Source organism: Nipponia nippon, unplaced genomic scaffold (assembly GCF_047370975.1).
Source record: "Nipponia nippon isolate SJK-2023a ecotype South Korea unplaced genomic scaffold, ASM4737097v1 scaffold_1, whole genome shotgun sequence".
Classification (NCBI taxonomy): Eukaryota; Metazoa; Chordata; class Aves; order Pelecaniformes; family Threskiornithidae; genus Nipponia; species Nipponia nippon.
The window spans coordinates 155,425,458-155,446,460 of record NW_028262290.1 but is presented as its reverse complement, the minus strand read 5'-3'; the positions used below and the strand labels follow the sequence as shown (position 1 = coordinate 155,446,460).

General features: G+C 43.5%; 1 protein-coding gene across 1 annotated transcript in view; it reads right to left on the bottom strand.

Annotated features, from left to right (window-relative positions):
- ADARB2 (adenosine deaminase RNA specific B2 (inactive)) overlaps nucleotides 1-21,003 on the bottom strand; it is a 319,924-nt gene that overhangs the window by 21,685 nt on the left and 277,236 nt on the right. The window contains exons 6-7 of the mRNA XM_087729609.1: nucleotides 18,317-18,468; nucleotides 1,875-2,043 (exon numbers count right to left, since the gene is read on the bottom strand). Coding sequence (XP_087585735.1) covers nucleotides 1,875-2,043; nucleotides 18,317-18,468 — 321 coding nt within the window. The remainder of the gene's footprint in view (nucleotides 1-1,874; nucleotides 2,044-18,316; nucleotides 18,469-21,003) is intronic.

The window sequence follows — 21,003 nt, the reverse complement described above, 5'->3', positions numbered from 1 at the left end:
CATGCATGGCTGTCTGCTCTGCAAAATATCTTGCAGATTTCCTCAGTGCAATGCAACACGCAAATATCCAAACTTCTGAAGCATTTGTAGTGCCACAACACTGCCACCATTCCTACAGATGTTGCCTTTTCCACCCCTTTTCTCAGTCTCAGAGCTTTTAACTGTCCCTGTTGAGAACAAATATTTGCTGTTCAAAGCTGGGAATAACAATTGCTGATTTTTTTTTTTTTTTTTTGTCTAGGAAAATCCCATGCCCATTTGAGTTACAGTGCAAATAAATAATAAAAATTGCAGTAATTCATACAATATTGCAATAATAATATCAAAGATGAGACCTGCAAGCTTTTTTTTATCCTGGAAAAACTTTGTGGTAGATTCTTTTTTTCTTCACAGACTTTAATGCTGTTTAGATATGTGGCAACAAGGAAAGGATTCACTGAAAGCGCTTAGCAGATGTGCTTGGAGAAAACCCAGCTTCTGAGACTGTGCATTACAGTCAATGTCCCCATCAATAGCAAATGTAATACTGTTTGCAAAGCTGATATTTAATTCACTGGCTAATGACATTCAAAACCACAGAGAGTGCAATATTTCCATTCTTGAACTTAAATTTGTTCAGTTTTTTGAGTCCATATGAGTCTGAATTTGGAAAACCGAACTACATCTAAAAAGTGTGGGAGATCCACTGAAAACAGTTTGGGTTTTCTGTTATCTCTTTATGAATAAATGAAAACATTAGCGCAGAAGTTGCTCTTTATCCTTCATGCAAACACAACAGTTGTGATGATTACACTTAGCAGAGGGCGGATTTTGTGAGTCTGTTAGTATTTCCATTTGCTGGTTCAGTCATACATTTTTCTGCCAAAATGGCAGGCTTTGCTAAGCCTACAGACTAATTTAACTTCAGTAGGTCATTTGGTTAAAGCTAAGAGCAGAATTTATGCATTTGCATTACACAAAAGCTTTACGCTTTTTTGAAAGGTTATGTTTATATTGGCTTTTAATAATTGGGCCAAATTCTTGGCTGATGTAATTTAACTGAGTTTTTAGGCATGATATTCCAGCAGAGAATTTGATCATAACATTTACATTTTTATAGCTGTAATGTAATGTATTTTACATGTAGAGCTGCATCTATAGCTAATGCACATAATATATATATAATTATGAGCATAAGTATACATGCATGTATAGTTATATACTAATAATATAATAAGTATGCATCCAAACGCACACACTTTGTTTTCAGTTTGTGATAGCCATCACTTGCTATTAGTTAACACCTTAAATTGAGAATGGTGAACGTGTTTACATTTCATGTGCCACCATGGAATAATTATGAAATACTTATTTTACTGCAATTATTCTCCATAAATATATGTTGTATTTACAGGACAGAGCAAAAAGCCACAGAGGGAGCTGTGACATGAAAGTGCTGCAATGACATTGAAAATAGTAGGAATATTCCTAGCAGCTTTTAGTGCACCTTATCCAAGAGGGTGCAGATGAGCTAAGTTTATCTGCACGATGGTTGGTTTGCAAGTTTTGTGGTAAATGATCCAGTAAGAGCAGAGGGGATGTATTTTATTTGCACACTGAAATTCTATTGGCAAAAATGCTGCAGAGAGGGTTTATATTTTTGTCACACTGTAAAAAGCAACTAACGACCCATGGAGAATTTGGGAAAATGTCCTATTTACATTCCGTCCTATTTATATGGTCTGGTTTTGCATACAAAGGAGGTCTTTGTTTCCACAGGGTTTGTCAGCACCTGCTAGTTATTCCCCACCAGTAGCCGTAGTCCTCTGTGGCATCAAACTTCATTTCTACATGCAAAGAGTTTTGCGATGTATATACATCAGGTGCTACGGTACCTGGCGATTTTGTCTGTACAGGACATGGTGATGAGCTGCTCTCCCAGCAACACGCCGTCCCACGTCTGAGCTGCGTTATGACACCGGACGGGTATGGTTCCTTCTCCAGACTCAATCTTTGTTCGGAGGTGCCCACGGTATTTTCTCACTATGTGCTTGCTGCTGTTCACTGGGCAAAACAAACACGAGAGGCAATAATTACATGTTTTTAGAAAGAAACTGAGAGGCTGTGTTGATGCCATAGCTTGCACTTGCAGAACCACCTGTGGAGGTCCTTTAAATTAGATGCAAAATTAGATGAGATTACAGCCCAAGAAAGCAGCACAATGGAGAAAAGTATGTGCTCCCTAGCATGGTTGTCTTTTCACATCAATCAAAACTTTCACACAGCACACGCTGAGCTCATGTTCCCTTTCCCATTCCCTTCCATATTTAAGAAGAACAGAGGTAGTCTGTTTTTTAAAGAAGCAGTACAATTTCTTGGTTTTACTCTATGCTTATAGGATTGAGCTGTGTCAGGGGAATATTTGGAAAACCTTGGTTCAATGAGTGTGATCAATGACTCACCTGCCTGACCCAATCCAGTCCAACACCCTTCTGTGATATTCAGTGGCATTTTCAGAACTGAGGTTCTAGTTTGTTATCATGAAATTTCACTGAAAATTCTCAAAAGCTCAAGTTTTGAACTGTGAATCAAAACCAAATCAAAACTTGGTAGTTATTCATTGCTTAAATTCCCTCTATAATCACCCTATAGTGAGGTACACTACTGCTTTGTGTCATGTTAATATCTTCTATGCAACTGCCATCCATCACTTCAGTGATATTATATATTTAAGTGCAAGGCAGCTGCCTTTGGGGTGGCGCAGGGCAAGCAGCATGTCCTGTGCTGCAGTGAACTTAACCGAGTCCTGCGGATATGCAGTAAAGGCAGAAGATCATGACATTTCTAAAGTACTTCACCTTCATTTTCATGAAAAGAGAAAAACTGAAGTTCATTATCAAAATCACTCCTACTCTCTTTATACTGCTACTTTACCACTGGATATTTTGGTTGTAAAAGAACAGCAATGTAGGAGCAAGTGAACCCTCTGGGTCTGCTCACTGTCTTACTCTCGGAGGCTTTCACTGGAGAACACCTTCTCCGTGAAGCAGACCTTTCACAATTTCCCTTTAGCCCAAAGCAAAATAATGACAGACAGTACATGATAGCCTTTGCTTTCAAGGGAAAGGAGAGCTGCTTCTACAGATGGCTTTTGCCTGTATTTCCAACTCTCCAGTGTATTTTTCCATGGCCTGCCCCTCAGCTGAGCCAGAAAGCTTCTCCTTGTGAAGGTGATGCTCCTCAGCCCTCAGCAGGCTATGGGGCTGCCTGGGTTCCTGGCCCCAAGTAGCACGGGGGTGTCACAGGTTGCAGGGCTGATTGAACCTCTGGCTGCGAGCAGCAGGCTCTGTGCACGCTCCCTAGCCACACGCTCTCTCCCTCTGTCATTTTTTACCGCCTTTGCTTTGTATGACCATTGTCTGTGCTGTGAGCTCTGGTGGAAGGAATTGATTGACTTTGGCTGCTGCCAATGGATGGTTTACAAAAAGAGAATGGGAAAATAAATCACTTTGGCCCATTGGGATTAGCAGCGGCAGCGAACACGTGTAGAACAGCAGAGTCAGCTGTGACCTGCCAGCAGATGGGCGGCTGAGCCCCCACCAATCACTGCCTCTTCACTTCCTTCCTGCTTTTTTAAAATTTAAGATGGGGATGTGTGTGCCAGCAATGGGCTGGACCAGGTATCAGTTGGATTGACTGGCCATGGTCGAAACCAATTCCCACCCAACACCAGGCTCCATCATATCTGAAATGTTTGCGAATACTGTAAGGTTTGTTTGTGTTGCTTCGGGAACTGAGTTTGGGGGAGAGTGGTTATTGAACTGCCATCCCCATCAGCAGCGGTGTCTCAGTGGGGGACGTGGGGGTACTTGTGCCCCATTGCCACAGAACACCTCACAAACTGAGACACTGCAGTAACCACCAGACTTGGAGTATTGTGGCTTCTCAAAGTTCAGTCCTGAGGGAAACTGGGAAAAGCCAATGAAGACAAATAAAAAATTCAATAAACAAAAATGCCAGACTTTCAGGAATGTCTCAGATCCCTCTCCCCTCAAATTGCTGGGCTGTGCCAACACTGTTGGGAAAATATTTTCATGGCCATGTGTGCTGATCCTATGTACATCCCTCTTGCCTGGGATGCCTCCTGCAGTATCATTCAGAGCATGGTCTTTGGATGGGACTAACTATCTGGGAACTGGTCCATATTTCTCTTGGGACTCTGCAGGGAAACTATTTTTTTAAAAACTTCGAGCAGTGGTGAGCAGCATTTTTTATTGTTAAACAACAGAGTCATGGGGAAGGCACCATGAAATTTGGACAACAAAAGGAGAAAGTGATCACTTCTGCTTAGCAAACACATCTCACTGAGCAACAGCAAGAAATGTATAGCAAAACCACTTTGCCTTAGTCTGCACACACTGAGAACTGATGGCATGGAAGAGGTAGACCTCTGCCAAGGAAGCAGTGAAGAGTCACTCAAGAGACTATTGCTGTTTCAGCTGGTAAAAAGTTTGACTTTAAGTGAATCAGTTCTCTTTTCCTAAGCTTTCCCACAGGTATAATGAGGATAATGATGCTTCCTTCTTCTGCAAATTCATTTAAAGGTACTGCTCAAAAACTATTTATGAAAACCAGCTGCTATCCTTTCAATAAAGATCTACCACAGGAGTCCATCCACTGGAAATCCCCCAGGACAAAATGAATTTTTAGTGTTTCTTTCTCCATCTTTTTAATAGAAGAATGTTTTCTTTTGCTAGGCCTTTCTCTCCCCATTTTCCATCTCTCTCTACACACCTCTTGCTTTCTCACCTCCCACTCTGACCTTCCCCTGTAGGTGCATTGGTCTCCAAGATTACTCTCTTTTACAGGCAGTTCACCATGTTGATATGCCTACATTTTGCATACGTGAAAAGACATGTAACTGCTAGGGAATTTTAGTGACTGCGTGACAAGATGAGCAGCCCATCATTTATGTGACTTTGATTTCACTACGTAAATATTACCTAGTGAGGGGCAAAGCATCCCACAATGTGCTGACAGAGATAAGGAGAAAGTTAGTTCAGGGGGAGAAGAAGAAGAAGCAGCAGCAGCCCTGCAAACAACTGTTGAGCACTTGGGGAATTTAAAGCATATACCAAAAATCTGAGGGGAAACAGATATGAAACATTTCTCTGAGACTGGAGGGTCTGCTTATTTAATTTTTTATTTGTCTATTTGGTCTTCTCAGTTTCCCTCAGGACTAAAGGAAATAAAAAGGCCAAAGTACTCAACATCTGGGTTTTATTGTACCATCTCAGCCCTGGCCTGCAAGTACCAGAAACTGAATAATAAAGTTTTTAAAAGCATTTAGGAAGTGTGTGCAAGTGCAGAGACCGTCTCAGTTTCCAAATGCTCATATTAACTCAGCCCATGTGTCAAACTTTGCTCCCCGTAATGCACGTGCTACCCAGGGTGCAGCCAAGCAGACAGCATTAGGTGATAGGATTCAGGCAGCTGTGGCCAGTGTACGCTCACCCTGGGATACACTTCCACAGCACTGATAAGGGGCTTTAGCTGCTCAACTGCTATTAAATTCAACAGATAGGGTGTGACTAAAACCCTGTGCTGTACTGCCTGTCTCAGGCTGCTCACATTACTGGGATAGCCGGCACACATGCTCCAAAAGATGATCTGTAGTGTTTATATAAAATACTAATAATCCAAAGCTCTAATACTTTCAGATTGACAATGATTAAATAAATCCAGATCCGCAACTGGAACACACTTAGTTCTTTTTTAGCATGTCATTAAGTAGCACAGGAAGATATAAATATTGAACAAAGAAAAAGCTGAGGCTCTGTGTGTTTTGCACTGAAGCTGCAGACAGACTCTAGCACATAAGCTGCTTGCCAGCATAAAAAATGCAGTCCACTTGCTGGCACAGCCTGCTACGGATCATTTTAAAGCAGTCCCAGAAATATATTTATTTATGCAACTTAAAGTCACAAACTACAGCCTACTGCTGTTCTGCTGTTCAGTATGATCAAAGCATCAGTGACTATAAGCATTTCTGATCTTTGCTGTGCTGATTCTCCAACTGCTTAATCTCAACTAATTGCAGGGGAGAAGGCGTCTGAGGATGCCACTTCAACCAGAACAAAATGTCAATTCAAACCGGAATTGGAAAGGACAAATTTAAAAATCATTTGGAGTGGATTTATGATGTGTGCTACACTCAGATGTGGAAATTACTCCTGAGAGTTCCTAAGATAAAAAGGCACTGGATTATTAATTATTGGATTAGAAATTTACACAGGTGCCTTGTATTTAAAACCCACTGATTTCCAGGCTTGCCCCTTATTTTCATATTTTCTGCAGGACCAGTTCTGGCTCAAATGGTAATGAAAAAAAGCCATTCCATATTTATTATTTAACTGAAGAGTGAAGAGGAAATGGACGGTGATTAAACAGAATCACACAAGTAAGGCTCTGTCTGAAATTTTGCATGACTGCCTCAGAGGTTCATTTTCTATTTCCCTGCTTCAGTGGAGGCTGTTCTCTCCTCATGAAAGAAGAAATAAAACAGCTTATCTTGCATTTTTTCAGTGCTGGACCCCCCATTCATCAGCATAGCTTATAAAGCTTCCTTAGAGTGGTTTGAAACAAAAGAGTGGAAAGAGAAGTGTTAACATCTGACTGTCTTTGTATTTTGACGGTTATTAGAGATGCACTTTCCTCAAGCAGATGCTGACTAAATGTACAATAGTACTATTTCTGGAAGTGCTGAAGTGAGCATCATGGCACACTGAATGCTTTGGATGTGTCTCCTTTGCTGGGTGGGGTGGCTGGTCAAATAAATCTCTGCTACGTCATGCTTTAGTGACCAGCAGAGAGCGAGGCTAAAATGCACTGGGCCAGCTTTTAAAAGCAAGAAGCTTTAGGGATATTCTGAAAGAAGACTGGATTTAGGAAAAAAAGAATAGGTCCCCTCACAACGTGCAAAGCTGAATTGTGGTTTCTGAGGGTAGGATTCATCACACTGAGGGCTAGACAGGTAAAAGCAGTGGTCTTGTCTGAGGCTCTTTGGTGCTACCTCTGCGGCGAGTGCAGGGATGCATCCTTCCTGGGAGGGAACACAAGCACCTTCCTTGCATGGGATATAAGTATATCAAGTTGAATCCCTTAAAGTCAATATATAATTTTTAACATGTAGGCCAGGAGGCCTATTGCATCTGAATGTGATGCCAGCGGAGCTCTTCTGCTCACTCCCAGAGCCATGCAGCGCAGATCTAGGGTTTGGACCATATCATTAAACCCTGTATATAAATATAAATACTGAATACATACTTTATCTGAGAATGTTAGAAAAACTGGGACACCTGTAATTTGTGGAACGGAAATTAACAGTTGAAACTGAACAACTTTACCTTTTCCCTCCTCCCTGCATCTTTCCTGACTGAAATCTTGGCTTTGGACAGGAATCAGGTATACCATGGCCTGATAAAAGATCTTACCTTCAGCGTGTTATTCTTTCTCCTCATCATTAATCTTCAAATAACATTTTTGAATCTTTCTACTTCTTCCGTAATTTTTCATCTGCCAATAGTTTCAAGTGATGTACAGACAAGGTATGAAAGCAAAGGCAATTTGCCCATTCATGGTTCATCAATATGTGGTGTTTAATCCATAACAAGAATTAGTGATGGGAAAAACTTGGAGTTTGAATCCCAAAGAACAGAAAGGAAATGGCTGCATTATTTGTCCTTATCTGTTTTAAGTACATATTAATTAAATTATGATTTTTTGTTTGATCTGTGTTGTTAGAGGTAGTAAGTGTAGGAGGGGTGTAAGAATGGTACTCCATCATAGTGAAGTTCATCACCAAGTGTTTTAATGAAAAGTCTTCATTTTGTTCCATCAAAGTGCCTTCATAAATGATCACTGAGGGTCATTTCATTTCAAAATTTCATCTGTTCAGGTGACATAGCAGTTTGCAAAAACTTTGGATTATTTTTGTAGAATAATATGAAATGTGTTGAATGCTCACCCTAGGGAGAGGTGCTAGAATACCTTTATGAAACTAACTGCTAGATTGGAGAACAACACTCTAACACATGAAATCCATTTTGCCATTGTGCTGACTTCTAAGCAAGCCCTGGTCTCTCTGCAAGCTTTAACCCCTTGGGACAAAAAAAAAAAAAAATCTGAGAAATAGATCAAAATATGTGACCTACAAACTACTTTTCTCTAATGTCTGTCTTTGAGGAACCCCTGGGATCAAAATGTGAGTAACTAGTTAAAATTCTCTTTAAAACAATTTGTTGGCAATAAAGTCATGCACCATTTCCTCTGAGAGTTATAAATAACTGTTACAGACAAAGAGGAATGAGCAGTACTGGGTCAGGCATGGAGGAGATCCTTATGCCACCTACAAACCCAGGCTGCAGACGCCAGCCTGCTCTGCAGTAGAAGTGCATTAGTATGTTGAAGCCAAAAGCACAAGATTTATCAGTGGAATTAAGATTCTGCGCATGTGGCAATCAAGAAAAGTATACCTCAAACACTTCAAGATTATTATTTTTAATTACTAATTGCTCCTCTCATCTAAAATCAGATGTGCAATGCCATTGCTTTGGAAGTGCAGCTGCCCCCGCAGAGCAAAGTCTGGAGACCTGGCAAAGGGCTGCACTGGCGCTGTGAACTGTGTGATGGAGAAAACTTCTGCTTCTGAAGCCTTCATGAGCCTTGTCACCAGCCACGGAGGCCCATTAGTGGGTCTCCAGCAATGATCGGCTCATCTCTGACAGTGTGGGGAGCTGCTGCTGGTGCCGGCTCAGCGGCCGAGCAAAGCAAGGGCAGTGGCTGGAAGCTGCGTGAGGAGAGCGAGATGCCCCATCAGTTGGAGGCCAGTGGGGACCAGTTGTTCACCTGTGTCCTAAGCTGTGCGTCATTGTATCTTTTTCCTATTTTTTTAAAATGCAAAATGTTTTCTCTTAAAGCTAGGCTTTATCTTTTAAATATACTTTGTGTGAAAAATTGTCAACATCACTGGAATTGCCCATTTGGTGAAAATTCTCTCCCCTGCAATGTTTTAATCAAAAAGTTTACACAAACATATAGGGAATGTGTTATTCATCATAACCCTCTTTCTTTTATCAACAAAACACGCTGTTATTCATGTGGCTTTGGGATTTTTGTTGTTGTTTGGAAATTGAAATCTTCAAAAGTGATTTAAGAAAAATGTTGTGAAAGAAGTCAGCAAAATATGAAAACAGAAAATGAACCCTGTGAGACAGAAGCAGAAATCTGTCATTAATATTGACAGATATTTAACCCCCCTGTGATTGGTATGAGCCTAGAGAGGCTGTGGTTCCTGCTGTATCACCAGACATACCCTAGTTCAGTTTCAGCTTCTGGAGCTGTAGATGGAAATTACTGAGTAAAGTCCTATGGTCTCTGGCTGGAGAAATTAATTCTAGATCATCAGGAAATAGTCCCCATTGTCCTTAAAAATCTATGGATAGCAATTACTAAATTATTCTGAATAATGATGTAATAGTGCTTAGAATATATAGTGCTTTCCATTTTAATATCCTACTCTGAGCATTAATTGCCCTTCTTCAAAGTTGTGACAGCTGGATACCTTTTATTGCCATTTTACAGGTATGGAAATAGAAATGACCAGAGTAAGCTGAGTTGCTGAAGGCTAGCTAGAGAAGTACCAGCAGAGCCATGGTTCGGATTAAACTGTTTGTCACTCTTACACAGCTATCTTCATAAGACTCTAAGAAACTCCCCAGGGTCTAAGGACTTTCAGAAGTCCCACAGAGATTTTAACTGGACCTGGAGCTGCCTGACAAGCTTTACAAAATTCAGCTCATGAGCTTTACCTGTGATTCCCACTCAGTGGAAGGGTAAAGTAGAGAAATTAGATCCGAGTGGGTGTGGTTTTTGCCCACAGGGATTTTTCTGAACTATGTTTTGCTCTGTTCCACCCAAAATATGTGCTGTAATTAGGCGCATATCTCTAGCAGTGTATGGGATGTTGGGGGTGGAACTGGGGCAGCCGTGTCCAGGAGTGTGCGGTCAGTTTGTCCCTGCTTCAGGGGACCTTGGAGAACCTCAGACATTATTATTCCTTGGGCTGGACAAATTCAGGGACAAATAGCTTTTCTTGGTGAAATTTTCTACTACTGTTCTGAAAGCTTCTCAGCCATGGCCTTTTGCTGATTAATGTAGCCTTTTTATCACATCTGAACATTGCGTCCAAATGCAGTGTTTTACAAAGCAGCAAAACCCATAACAAAGCAGAATCAATAAATACAGTGCAATTCCCTGTGGCAATTCAAGCATTCTGTTAAAATTAGGATCTGATTATAGCTGTGGAAACCTGTTTTCCTGAATCCTAACAAACACATTTTGCTTTACATGAAAGCTTTTCAAAGCTGTGGCCAATGCTGGCTTTGAGCAATCCATAGTTTCCAGCATATTCTTTCTCTTTTCCCAGATAGACACAAACTGTGCTGACACATCCTTCTAAAAAATCTTATTTTCTACTTTAAAACTCCCCCTGAACCAACAAAACCCAAATCAGCAAAAGCAGCCAAGAATATCACAAGGAGAGGGAACTGGGACATTTTCAATGCATTGTCAAAGCCAAAGAGTTTTCTCATGATGTATCAGTTTTATATGACAAAGTTTTATAACAGAGACTGAAGAAAGGGAGCTGTCTAGCTCAGCTGATAGTAAATTCACTGGAGCTCTGATCCAGGGCTTGGGAAATACAGGTGCAAGTTCTTCTTTGAGTCTAAGTGGCCTTGAATGAAAAAGCTTACCCTGAACCAGGCATGGAAGGAAATGAAGTGGGGGTTTTTCTGCCCCTTGTTAGTGTGCTGCTGACCAGGAGACATGAAAAATACCAGATGCGATCCCACTTTCACACAATTATTTTTTTTATTTCAAAAATTTGCCTGACAGGTTTTGATTTCTTTCCAGCCAGTCTGTACTTTGAGACCTGAAATTTGTCCATGAAATGAAGTGGTTATTCACTAGTCAGCTTTAGCCGAACTCCACCAAAAACCTAACTACCCAGCCTGTCAGAGATTAATAACAGAATATGAAGCAATAGCAAACTTTCACAGGTTGATTAATTGGCACTGAAAGCTTCAGGACTTCCAATGTAGCAAAGCAAGAGCCTCTTTCAGAGGTGCATTCTGGGATTAAGCATGATAATACCAACAATAAAACCATGAGTGCTTTCACAATCTCACCACACTCTTTCTAAGGCTGGACATCACTAGTTTCTCTGTCAGGTTTAGGGGCTAGAGCTGACCCTAGGGATTGGCAAAAGGTTTAGCATGGCAGGCTGTGTAGGGCATCAGGCCTCTCCTTTGGATTACCAAAAGCGATGGGATTTCCAGCAGCCAGAACACCTGGACCACGTATTTGCAAACCCTCTGCCGCTGCTTCCCTGTCTGAGCAGTGGGTCTATCTGACATGGAGATGCAACAGCTGCTGCTTCTGCAGCTTTTCCCTCAGGTGGCATCAGAAGGGCTGCAGGATTCACAGGAGAAGGCTTGGGCCAGTCCCTGCCTCTCCTTCTTCTGCCCCCCTGACATGAGTCTTTCGTCTCCTCTCTCTTCTGTTCTCTGCCTCCCCTGCAGCCTTGGAGGAGCAGAGAGTGAGTAGGAGATGCTGGAGGAGGAAAAGCTTCTTGCAGCACTGGCGATGGGTCAAACCAGTGCCTGCAGGTCCTGTGTGGGTGCTGTGCATTGGAAGAAGAAGAGCTCCACTCATCCCAAAGCTTTCCAGAGTCCTCCCACCGCTCACAGGCCTTACGTTGCTGTCTCTTGCCCACTCTCCCCAATCAAAGCTGAACATTGCTGAACCCCTCCCCTGCCAAACTTTCCCATCCTCACCATGGCCATCCTATCCCAGGGTTCCACTGATCCCTCTCAGCCACACTTCCTTCTCCTGAAATCCTTTTGCCCACCTTTCCCAGAAGAAGAAGAAGGCTCCCCCACAGTCCCAGCATGGACTTATGTTGGATGTTGGGGAGAAATCTTTGAACTGGCCGCACGCAGCACCACCTCCACACCTGGGAAGCCCTGAGCTAAATCAGACCACTGCTCAGACCTGCAGTGCTCGGGGGGACAGAAGACCACCACACCTGGGCTGGGCTCTGCTGTCATCTTTGCCCATCCCGGCCAGGAGCATACTTCACCTCTGCTCCCAGCCACAGGTGATGTGTGTAAGTGATGGAAAGCACTAACCAGAGAGGCCAGCCCTGTGACCGTGCTTTCCCTACCAAGTTAACTTGAGTGAAAGCAGCTGCACTTCTAAACAGTGTTTCAGCAGCTTGGGAGCATTGAGTTAGAAAACAGGGCAATTACTTATAAAACCGGTGACTGCTAACAGACCCAAGCAGGGATGTAAGCTCCTTGACAGACCAGCTTCTAGTTAACTGTAGAAAGTCTTCACATTTCCTCTGTATTTACTTGGGTGAAATGAGGCTGTGTCCGTGGCACAAGCAGGAAGGGACCATCGCTTCAACAGGACTTGATTGCAAAGGAGGCTGACAAAGGGTGCTGTGCTCACAGCACCCTTTGGTGCTGAACCCAAACCTTTTGGATCCGTCCCAGTCTAGTCTTAATGAAGCAAAAGGACAATGTCTTCTCACCTTCTTTAATAACCAGTTCCCTAGCCCCTGAAGTAATCCAACAGCCTCATGCTGTGTCTGCAATTTCTGCAGCATCCTTTACATGACAAAGCAATCTGGGCTGACCACAATAATTCATCCAGTGCTAGGATTAGTTCTCCTGAGGCAGTGTGCAGTGTTACAGCCTACAGTGTTGTGTGCATATTTTTCTTTCGTGTTACTTCTGGGCATGGTTCTCTATGATAATTTTGTGCTGAGGTCCCCCAAGGTATTGTTCTGTTCAGTCATATGAAAAATAGGAAAATAATGCACCTTCATCCCAGTTCCACAGACAAGCCATTCATCAGCATAAAATCAACTTTACAACCTAGGATGAAGCTGCTCCATCCACTGACTAGCTACGAATTTCCACTGTGGTCTCCCAAGCTGCAGCAGGCCAGCAGTCACAACAGAGCGATACAATACCTGAGAGCACTTGTACAATGGAAACAAATAACAGTGTCCAAGCCCAAGGGATGACTTATGGTTACCCTCAATTTTTGTAACAGGGGCAGTATATCAATCTGTTAGGACCTGCATTTTCTTGTAGTTACAGATATCTAACTCCTTTTCAGACCATTGAGTTATTTAGATGGTTCTTTAAATGCTTTTCCCTCCTTATCATCTACTCACAAGAATAGAATTTGTCCATTTAAACAAAACATGGGATTGGCAGAAGGAAGGCATGGATTTGTTCCCCTTGCATGTCCAATAACGTTCACCAAACCCAATGCTTTTGGGAGGGATTTTAGCCCAGCTGGTGCCATAAGCTTCCTCATTGTATTTGCATGCTTGTACCTGCCTGCAGGACCCTGAATGCAGAGCTCTGGGGCTGAAAGTCACCTGACAGTCACAGGGGATCATTTGTGTCCATCTTTTATTGATGGACAGGCTCCTTAGATGGCATCTGTTTGAACCTGGCCCTCTCCAGCCACTCTGCTCAGGATATGACTTTCAGGGACTCTGATCTGGGGGCCACATACTGATGTAATCTGGGTCAGCCCCATCTGAACAGAGAGCGCTGAGTCGCAGTGTGAACAGGGCAACCCTTTGAGGCAGCCCCAGTTTTGGGGGTTAACACAGAACATTTTATCTGAGAATGGGGTGTAAAATCCAGCAGCCAGAGTCACAGGCAGGGAAATCACAGCTTTGCACAGTGAAAGCACACTTGAAGTAGAGAGTGCAAACTTGTCTGTCCAGGTACTCTTCAGTTCCCCAACCTCTTGGAAAACTGCAGTGCACCACTTCTCCCCATCACATCACCTACCAAGGCAATGATCCAGCTCACGTGGTTGCAAGTGGATCCTGTTTAGATGAGGGCTCTGTCAAATGTGTGTGCATGAGAGCTTCAGCACAGCTGTAGGTTAATAGACAAGCAGGAGGAAGACCCCATGTGGAGCAGATGCAATGGTGTGTTTCAGACCTAAAGGGAGCGTGGGATAAAACAGGAGCTGGGCTATCAAGGAGTTAATGGTACAAGGCAATACAGCATGTTAGCAAGAGAGAGAAAAGCAGCCCAGGGGAGAAGAATGGATACAAGCCCTGGGGCAAATTCTGTTTGTCTCTTTGCCAATCCGTGTAGTGAAAAAGAGAGAGCACATCTCTAGAAGAAAGATGGACAATGAGGTAAAATCCTGCCAGGGAAGGAGGAGTAGGGAAGTGGAGGATTTATTAGTTCAATTTTTTAAGCAATGCATTTTGCTTTTCAAGAGGCTCTTAAAAAAAAAAGGCAATGAGTCAAGAAGCCCTAAATTAGCTAGGAAGGCACTTTAGCAAATTAAGGACTTGATTATTCTTTAGTTTGCCCTAGATTCAGGAGAAGGTGTAAAATATGCAACAAATATTACAGGGCTAGCTGCCCCCATGGCTGCAGCTCCACCTCGTGAGCTGGAGCATGTGTGCTGTAATGGAAAACATCAGCCCCCTTGAAACTCCAGGAAACCCACGTTAACTTGGTGCTGTGATACCACCCTCAGGAGAAGTCAGAAATCCAGGCATACCTGGCTTGGATGTACACAAAGAGGAAGGCACTGGAAAAGGAGATGTTGTCCCAGGCTCCCTGACCTGCAGCACTGAACTGAAGGAGGGGCAGAAGCTGAGTGTGTGAAGGAGCAATTAGAGAGTGGTGAGGACATTGGGCACATGCTGTGCCTTCCCCATATAGCTGTGCTACAACCTTGTGGGTGACCTTGGAAAATGATGAAGAGAAAAGAGTCTTGGGAAGGAGACTGTCTGGAGAGAAGGAGCCAGGACAAACCCATAAAAACTCTCACAACTGTCTGAAACCCCTCTGGCATTTCCCAGCCTCCTATTCCTGCAACACCACTGACCCTGGCTGGTCTCCTCTCCCACTGTCACCCACTCCTGTTCCTCTCCCCTCAGATTCCTCCCCTGCTCTCCTGGATTGTACCAGCCTCTCCCAAAGCTTCAGTTTCACTTGAATCCCCCCGTAAGCTCTTCCAGCCTCCTGATGTACAGGTACCAAAAAAGAGTTAGAAAACCCTTCCTTGCTCAGAGCAGCCCTGGTCCAGCTGGGTTTTGCCTCTCTTTTAGAGCTGGCTAAGGATGTATCAACAAACAAGTCAGCTCACCTCTGATCCAAGAAGGGCATCATTGCAAATCAACGTCAGATTTCCTTTTTGTCCCTAATCTCTTACTTTCCTGCAGGAACCTGGCATGGCTGTGGGCTCCCTGGATCTCTCCTCTGCACTGCAGCTGTTCACATGAGCCACGGTAAGGTCAGACTTTTACATGCGCCGCTAACTTCGTACCCTGCACTATACAGTAAGAAGTAAACTGGGTTTCAAGTGCATGCTAGCTTATCTCCTCCCTTACCAGAACAAAGCTCATAAGAAGGAAATGTGAGGCCTCCCTGAGGGTGCTGGGAAGACACGGTGGATAATAGGAAATTTTTGGAAGGAGATTTGAGAAGTGGATTTTACTCACTTCCTATATTGATAAAGGCTTATCATATTCCTTCGCAAACCCAGAAACCACATGGTGAGACACTGTTTTTAAATGTTAATGCATCTGTAGAGAATAATCAGTAACGTTTGATGGCTTGTGCTAGCTCTAGGAGAGGCTGCTTTGTTGTTTAAGAAATGAAACAGCATTCATCTGGAGTTTCTTGTCATTACTGGATGAAAGAAAGGTTATTTCTTTAGTAAAAAAAAAAAAGAGAAGATCTGAATGATAAACATTCTGAAATACTTATCTTCCCAGATGTCTCTGGGATAATGTGAACTAAAAGGAAATGCTTATCTCACTGAAGGACAGCTTTCGGCAACATGGCATTTTATACAGTGCTAAATTATTTTAAGAGCACAGGACAAAGAGGGATCTGCTTAAAACAATGACATACAAGCCAGATGTAGTGCCCCTTCAAGTCCTTCTACTGAATCACTGTGTAACCCTGGGTAAGCCCCACAGTCCTTTCTGCCTCAGCTTCTGCATTGGGACAATAACTGGTGCAATATCCATCGTGAAAAGTATTTTTGTGACCACCTACAAGTTGCCAGGTGTTGTGTGATTATGTATTTTTAAACACAGCTTCTTGTATGTACTGTTATCTAAAGAAGCATTCCCTCATTAGCTGGCAGATTTATGTGCTTTTTGAAGCAATCCATGGGCCAAATACGGTTCACTTCCAGGGCTGGTTTCAGCTGCATATCAATAGGCAGTGCTGGCCGTCAGCTGCCCAAAGCACCAGCTTCCTCAGGCATGAAAGAGCACAATCTGTCCTGGATAGTCTTTGGTTGTTCTCAAGAATGGACCACATTTTAAAAATAATTAGAGATTTTGGTGCTTCCAATTCTGATGTCAAGTAACGGGTGCCCCAGGAAGGCTGCCTTCTGGAAAACATGAGGGCCTTTAACCAAATATAAAGCCTTTTTAGATAAAGGCTCTTGATAAAACTCTTGATACACACATAAAGTGGGAGGCCAAAATCACTATTCGTTTTTCATATTCATAGGCACTTCCTTTTTTGTTTTTAATTTTGTTTTTAAGATGATGCTATGTCTCCTCATTTTGTTACCTCATCAGGAATTTGCCAATTTACTGTTTGCCTTTTAAACATTTACTTGCTTTTCTTCATTTTATAAACCCTGCTGACAGAATGCAGAAATCATGTCAGGTAAGGAAGTGTATTTCCTTCCTGAATAGGTGCTTTCTGCTTTCTCGCCCCAGCAAGCTGCTATTTCACACATGACAAAAAGATTCCAGTCTGGGGAGAATAATACCTAATCGTTAATAAATAACTTGTACAAATAAGAACCAGGAGTGAAACTACCGTCTGATGGATTTGCCTGTGAGGAAGTTAGGTCCTTGTGTGACCTTGGATGATTAATTTTACATTCCTGTGTCTATGCTTCCTCCTCTATCCATTCTTCTGTCTTGCCTGCTTCGCATTCAAGGTAGTCAGGGCAAGGACTATTTCTCATTATATATACGTTTAGCAGCCAGCACTGTGGGTATTACAGCACTGTAAAATGCATGTATGAGAAGCAATACCCAAGGGCAGAGATAAAAGTGCACCTTGTGCATCATGCATTGGATCATGGAGTGACAGACGCATGTGAAAACAAGCCACAGACCTCTCGAGTCCCCTGTCCCTTGTTGGGGGCATTCCGCGTAGCTAGGCAGGGGCAAAGCTGGTGCAGTGGGTACACAACAAGGCTATGCCTCTGTGATCGTGGGGCAATGACAGGGACATGCATGTTTGGGGGGTGATGAGATGAGAGTACTGGGTCATGTGGTGGAGACGGGATGTCTCCATGAACAACAAGCTCCGCAGGTTTCTCGGTGGCATCCATGCTGGCTCAAGACCTGATTTGTTTACCTCGCTTGCAGGATCACCTCTAGAGGAGAAATTCCTTGTAAACCATGTTTCTACTTAAATGCCATAGGTATGGGCCCAGGGACTCCAAGGCTGGCATGGTGGACTTCATCTAGTCCATGTGCCATGCAGTGGCCCTGTGGCTGATCTGACATAGGCAGGATGGCCTGGCAACGATCCTTTCCATAAGGGTTCTGATGTTATTCACTGCAAGGGCAGGTGGTATTTGGAGAGAGTCTGAGCTTCAACCACCACTATAGATGTCCTGTATTGTATAGTATCGTATCGTATTGTATCATATCATATCATCGCCCCACCTCAGACTCCAGCCGCTGCAGCCTGGACAGCTCAGGTTTGGGGTAAATGCAGCCCTTCAGCCCGTATGTACTGCCTAAACCTTGAGAAAAGTCCATGCATCCCTAGCTGGAGACCTGATCCTCTGGTCCAGCCCATGGCCATGGCTCCAAGTATCTCTTAGGTGGTGGACCCTTCCCAAGGCAGTTATTTAGTGTTAGGGTTGCATTTCCTGCTAGGCTGTTGGGGACATATTCCCTAGCAGAGCCACTGAGGCTCAGGCACGCAGAGCAGTCTCCCACTGCTTTGCCCAGCTCTGATTTTCCCTGCACACCTTCCCCCAGTACACGGAACCCAGCACCAGTTGCACAGACGCACACACGCCGCACAGCCCGCAGCGTTTCTGCTCTCGAGTGAAACACATTTTCTGCAAGCAAACAAAGAAAGAAGGACTGATCTTAAAAAAAAAAAAAAAAGGACCAAAACCATGCAAAGGGGAAAAAGGAGAGGGAAGATTTTTTTTTTCTTACAGTCGGTTGTGATTTCGTAGGGGGAGTTGAGGCGCGCATCTCCGCAGGGTGAAGTGCTCACGTACAGATGGAACAGGATGTTCTCCCGCAGCCTGTAGCCTCCCTCTTTTAATCGCACGAAGATTGATCGCTCCCAGTCTTCTCGCCGTTTGCTATGATCACAAAAGAGGTTCCAGGTCATTTGTTACATGCCAAATCAGAAACATTTCTGCTCTCTTTCTCTCTCTGTTTTTCTCCCTCTGTTTGTTTGTTTTTATTAGCACCTGGCATCATATATTTCACCTAGTGACAACAAGAGAAAAACAATAAGCTTCTCCACCTGAAGAAATGTGTGAAGAGGGTCAAAACTGTTAAAGTGCTTTTGGCTCACTTACCTAGAATATATTCTAATGATAAAACATGTGGATTTTTGAAGGGTAACTCTCCTTCCTCACAAGCACAGATGCATAAACACATTGATTTTAAAGAGATTCTGGTGCATGAAGAAAGGAAAAGTTCTCTTAGGCTCTTATATGAACTAATCAGTTTTGCTCATCACAGTGCTTAGGCACGTGTTTAAATCCCATTAACATCACTGCAACCGAGATGTGTGTTTACATGCTCCACTAAAAAGGGCCTCTAATGAGGCACCCAGATTTTATGACCCCTGCCAACCCTCCTGGCTCCCCAGGCGTGTCTTTTCTTCCCTGTTCAGCCAGAGCCACCTACGAGCGCTCCATCCAAGCCAGCAACGTCCTCTTGATCACTTGGCATTTTTGGAAATCAGAAGCCATCCTGAAAAGCGAGGACAAAACTTGTGCGGGCTTTTCTCAGCTGAGTTGAAAAAGATACTTATTAAGATGAAGCTTTTATCTTCGCAGCGGTTCAGCAGCTAGATGGGGACACAGCGCACATATTCCATTAGCAACAGCTGCCCGGGAGGCCAAACCCTCCCAGTCCTGCAGTTTGCAGCAATAGTTCGCATTAAGGCTATGCTGCCGTGCGGTTCCTCAGATGATTTACATTTGGGAAGACATGGGTGATTTCTCTGACAGACAGCTGCCTTTAATACATACATTTGGGTGATGGTCGTGATTATAATTTTGAAGGTGAAAATTAGTGAAATTATGATGAGACTCCTTTCCCTCTGATGCCCTGGTCCTTCCCTCAAAAACTCAAAGGTCTTTTTGCAGGAATATCTCTGAACAGAACGGCACCTGCAGGTAATCATTTTCCTAGGAGGCGCTTAATAAGCCAGAATCCTACCCATTTAATTCACTATAGGACAGCCCATTAACCAAGGCGATTTCTGCTGGTTTCTCTGCCTCCTGTTAGTGTAAACAGGGGCGCTTTCTACTCAGCCTTGGAGCAAGTCCTTGGCTTTAATCCAAGCTGCCTCTGCCTGTTTTCTCCCGGTGCAGCCTCTGTGCTATTGAAGCCGTTTGGCTGTCACTCTTCCATGGTTTGGGTGCTTTGTCATTTTTTGATGCCGGGATGCGTTTGCTGTCAGGAGGAATTTACAGGCACATTAGCTCGCCTGTCAGGGACAGGGAGCCACACCGGCTGCCGGGTCGGGGCTGCCACATGCAGATCCTTCATTTTCTGCTGGCTGTGGTGGAATTTCCCAACTGCACTAATTATATTATCGCCCTGATACAAGCCTCTGAAATAATAAAATACCTGTAAGTCCTGCTGTTTGGACTTTAGAGCAATTGCAGTTAGTTTTAAATAATTCACTGCAAAATCAGCTGGGAGAATACAAAGCTGTGCAGTCCTAATGCCTGGTATTATTATGTTAAACCTCACCAGAGTGGGGGGCAGCTTGCAGTACTTAGAAACAGTTGCTATGTAGGGTTGCAGCAGTCATTCTTTGGGCTGGATTTCAGGAGTTCACAGTAATCAGCACCCATCCTGTTTTTACTGGTTATTGTTTTTCGCTGATTAACCTTGCTCTCTTCTTGAGTACTAAGATGGGTCTGTGACCAGTGTGGCTGATGGGCTGGGTGATAGACAGCTGCTCTAAAAGTAGATGGCAGGGCTGGAGGGCAAGGCAGTTTGACTCTTCCTCCAGGAGGCTGAGATCCTCTGTATCACATATGGTCCTGACCTGCCCTTGGGATGGTTTTCTGGGGACCGAACTCAAACATGAGATTCATCTCTGCACAGTGGCTGAATAGGTTTAATAACAAAACTCTGAGAGTAGTGTTATAAAAGAGTTTGGGATGCAATATCATCTACGGTGGCTTTGCAGAGTCTTGTGCATGGGAGGCTTGGGGGATTTCAAGCCTCAGGGGGACCCAGGGACCTTGTAAAACTGGGCCAAGTGGAGCATGAGATGCACTTCTCCCCCAGCCTTCCCTCTGGGATAGTCATTTTGAGCTGTGAAGGGGAGGAGTTTGCAGTAACAGTCCTTTGCAATGCCACTTTGCACAGCCATACACACTTGTATAAAGCAATGAAGAGAGAAGCCAATGAGTGAGCTCACAAATGTCGTTCATCATTAGAGTAATTTCCAGATGCTGGCAGTGGCTAAAAGAGCAGAATTTGTCCCTAAACCTTTTCCTGTTAGGAGTTTCTGTGGGAGAGTTAGGATTTGCGGCTGATTCAAGAGGAACATTTAAGAATATGCTAAATTCGAATCTTGTGCTTAAGTTCATTATTTAGCATAACACATGCATATGTTTTGAGCTGACTTCAAGAAGATTTAA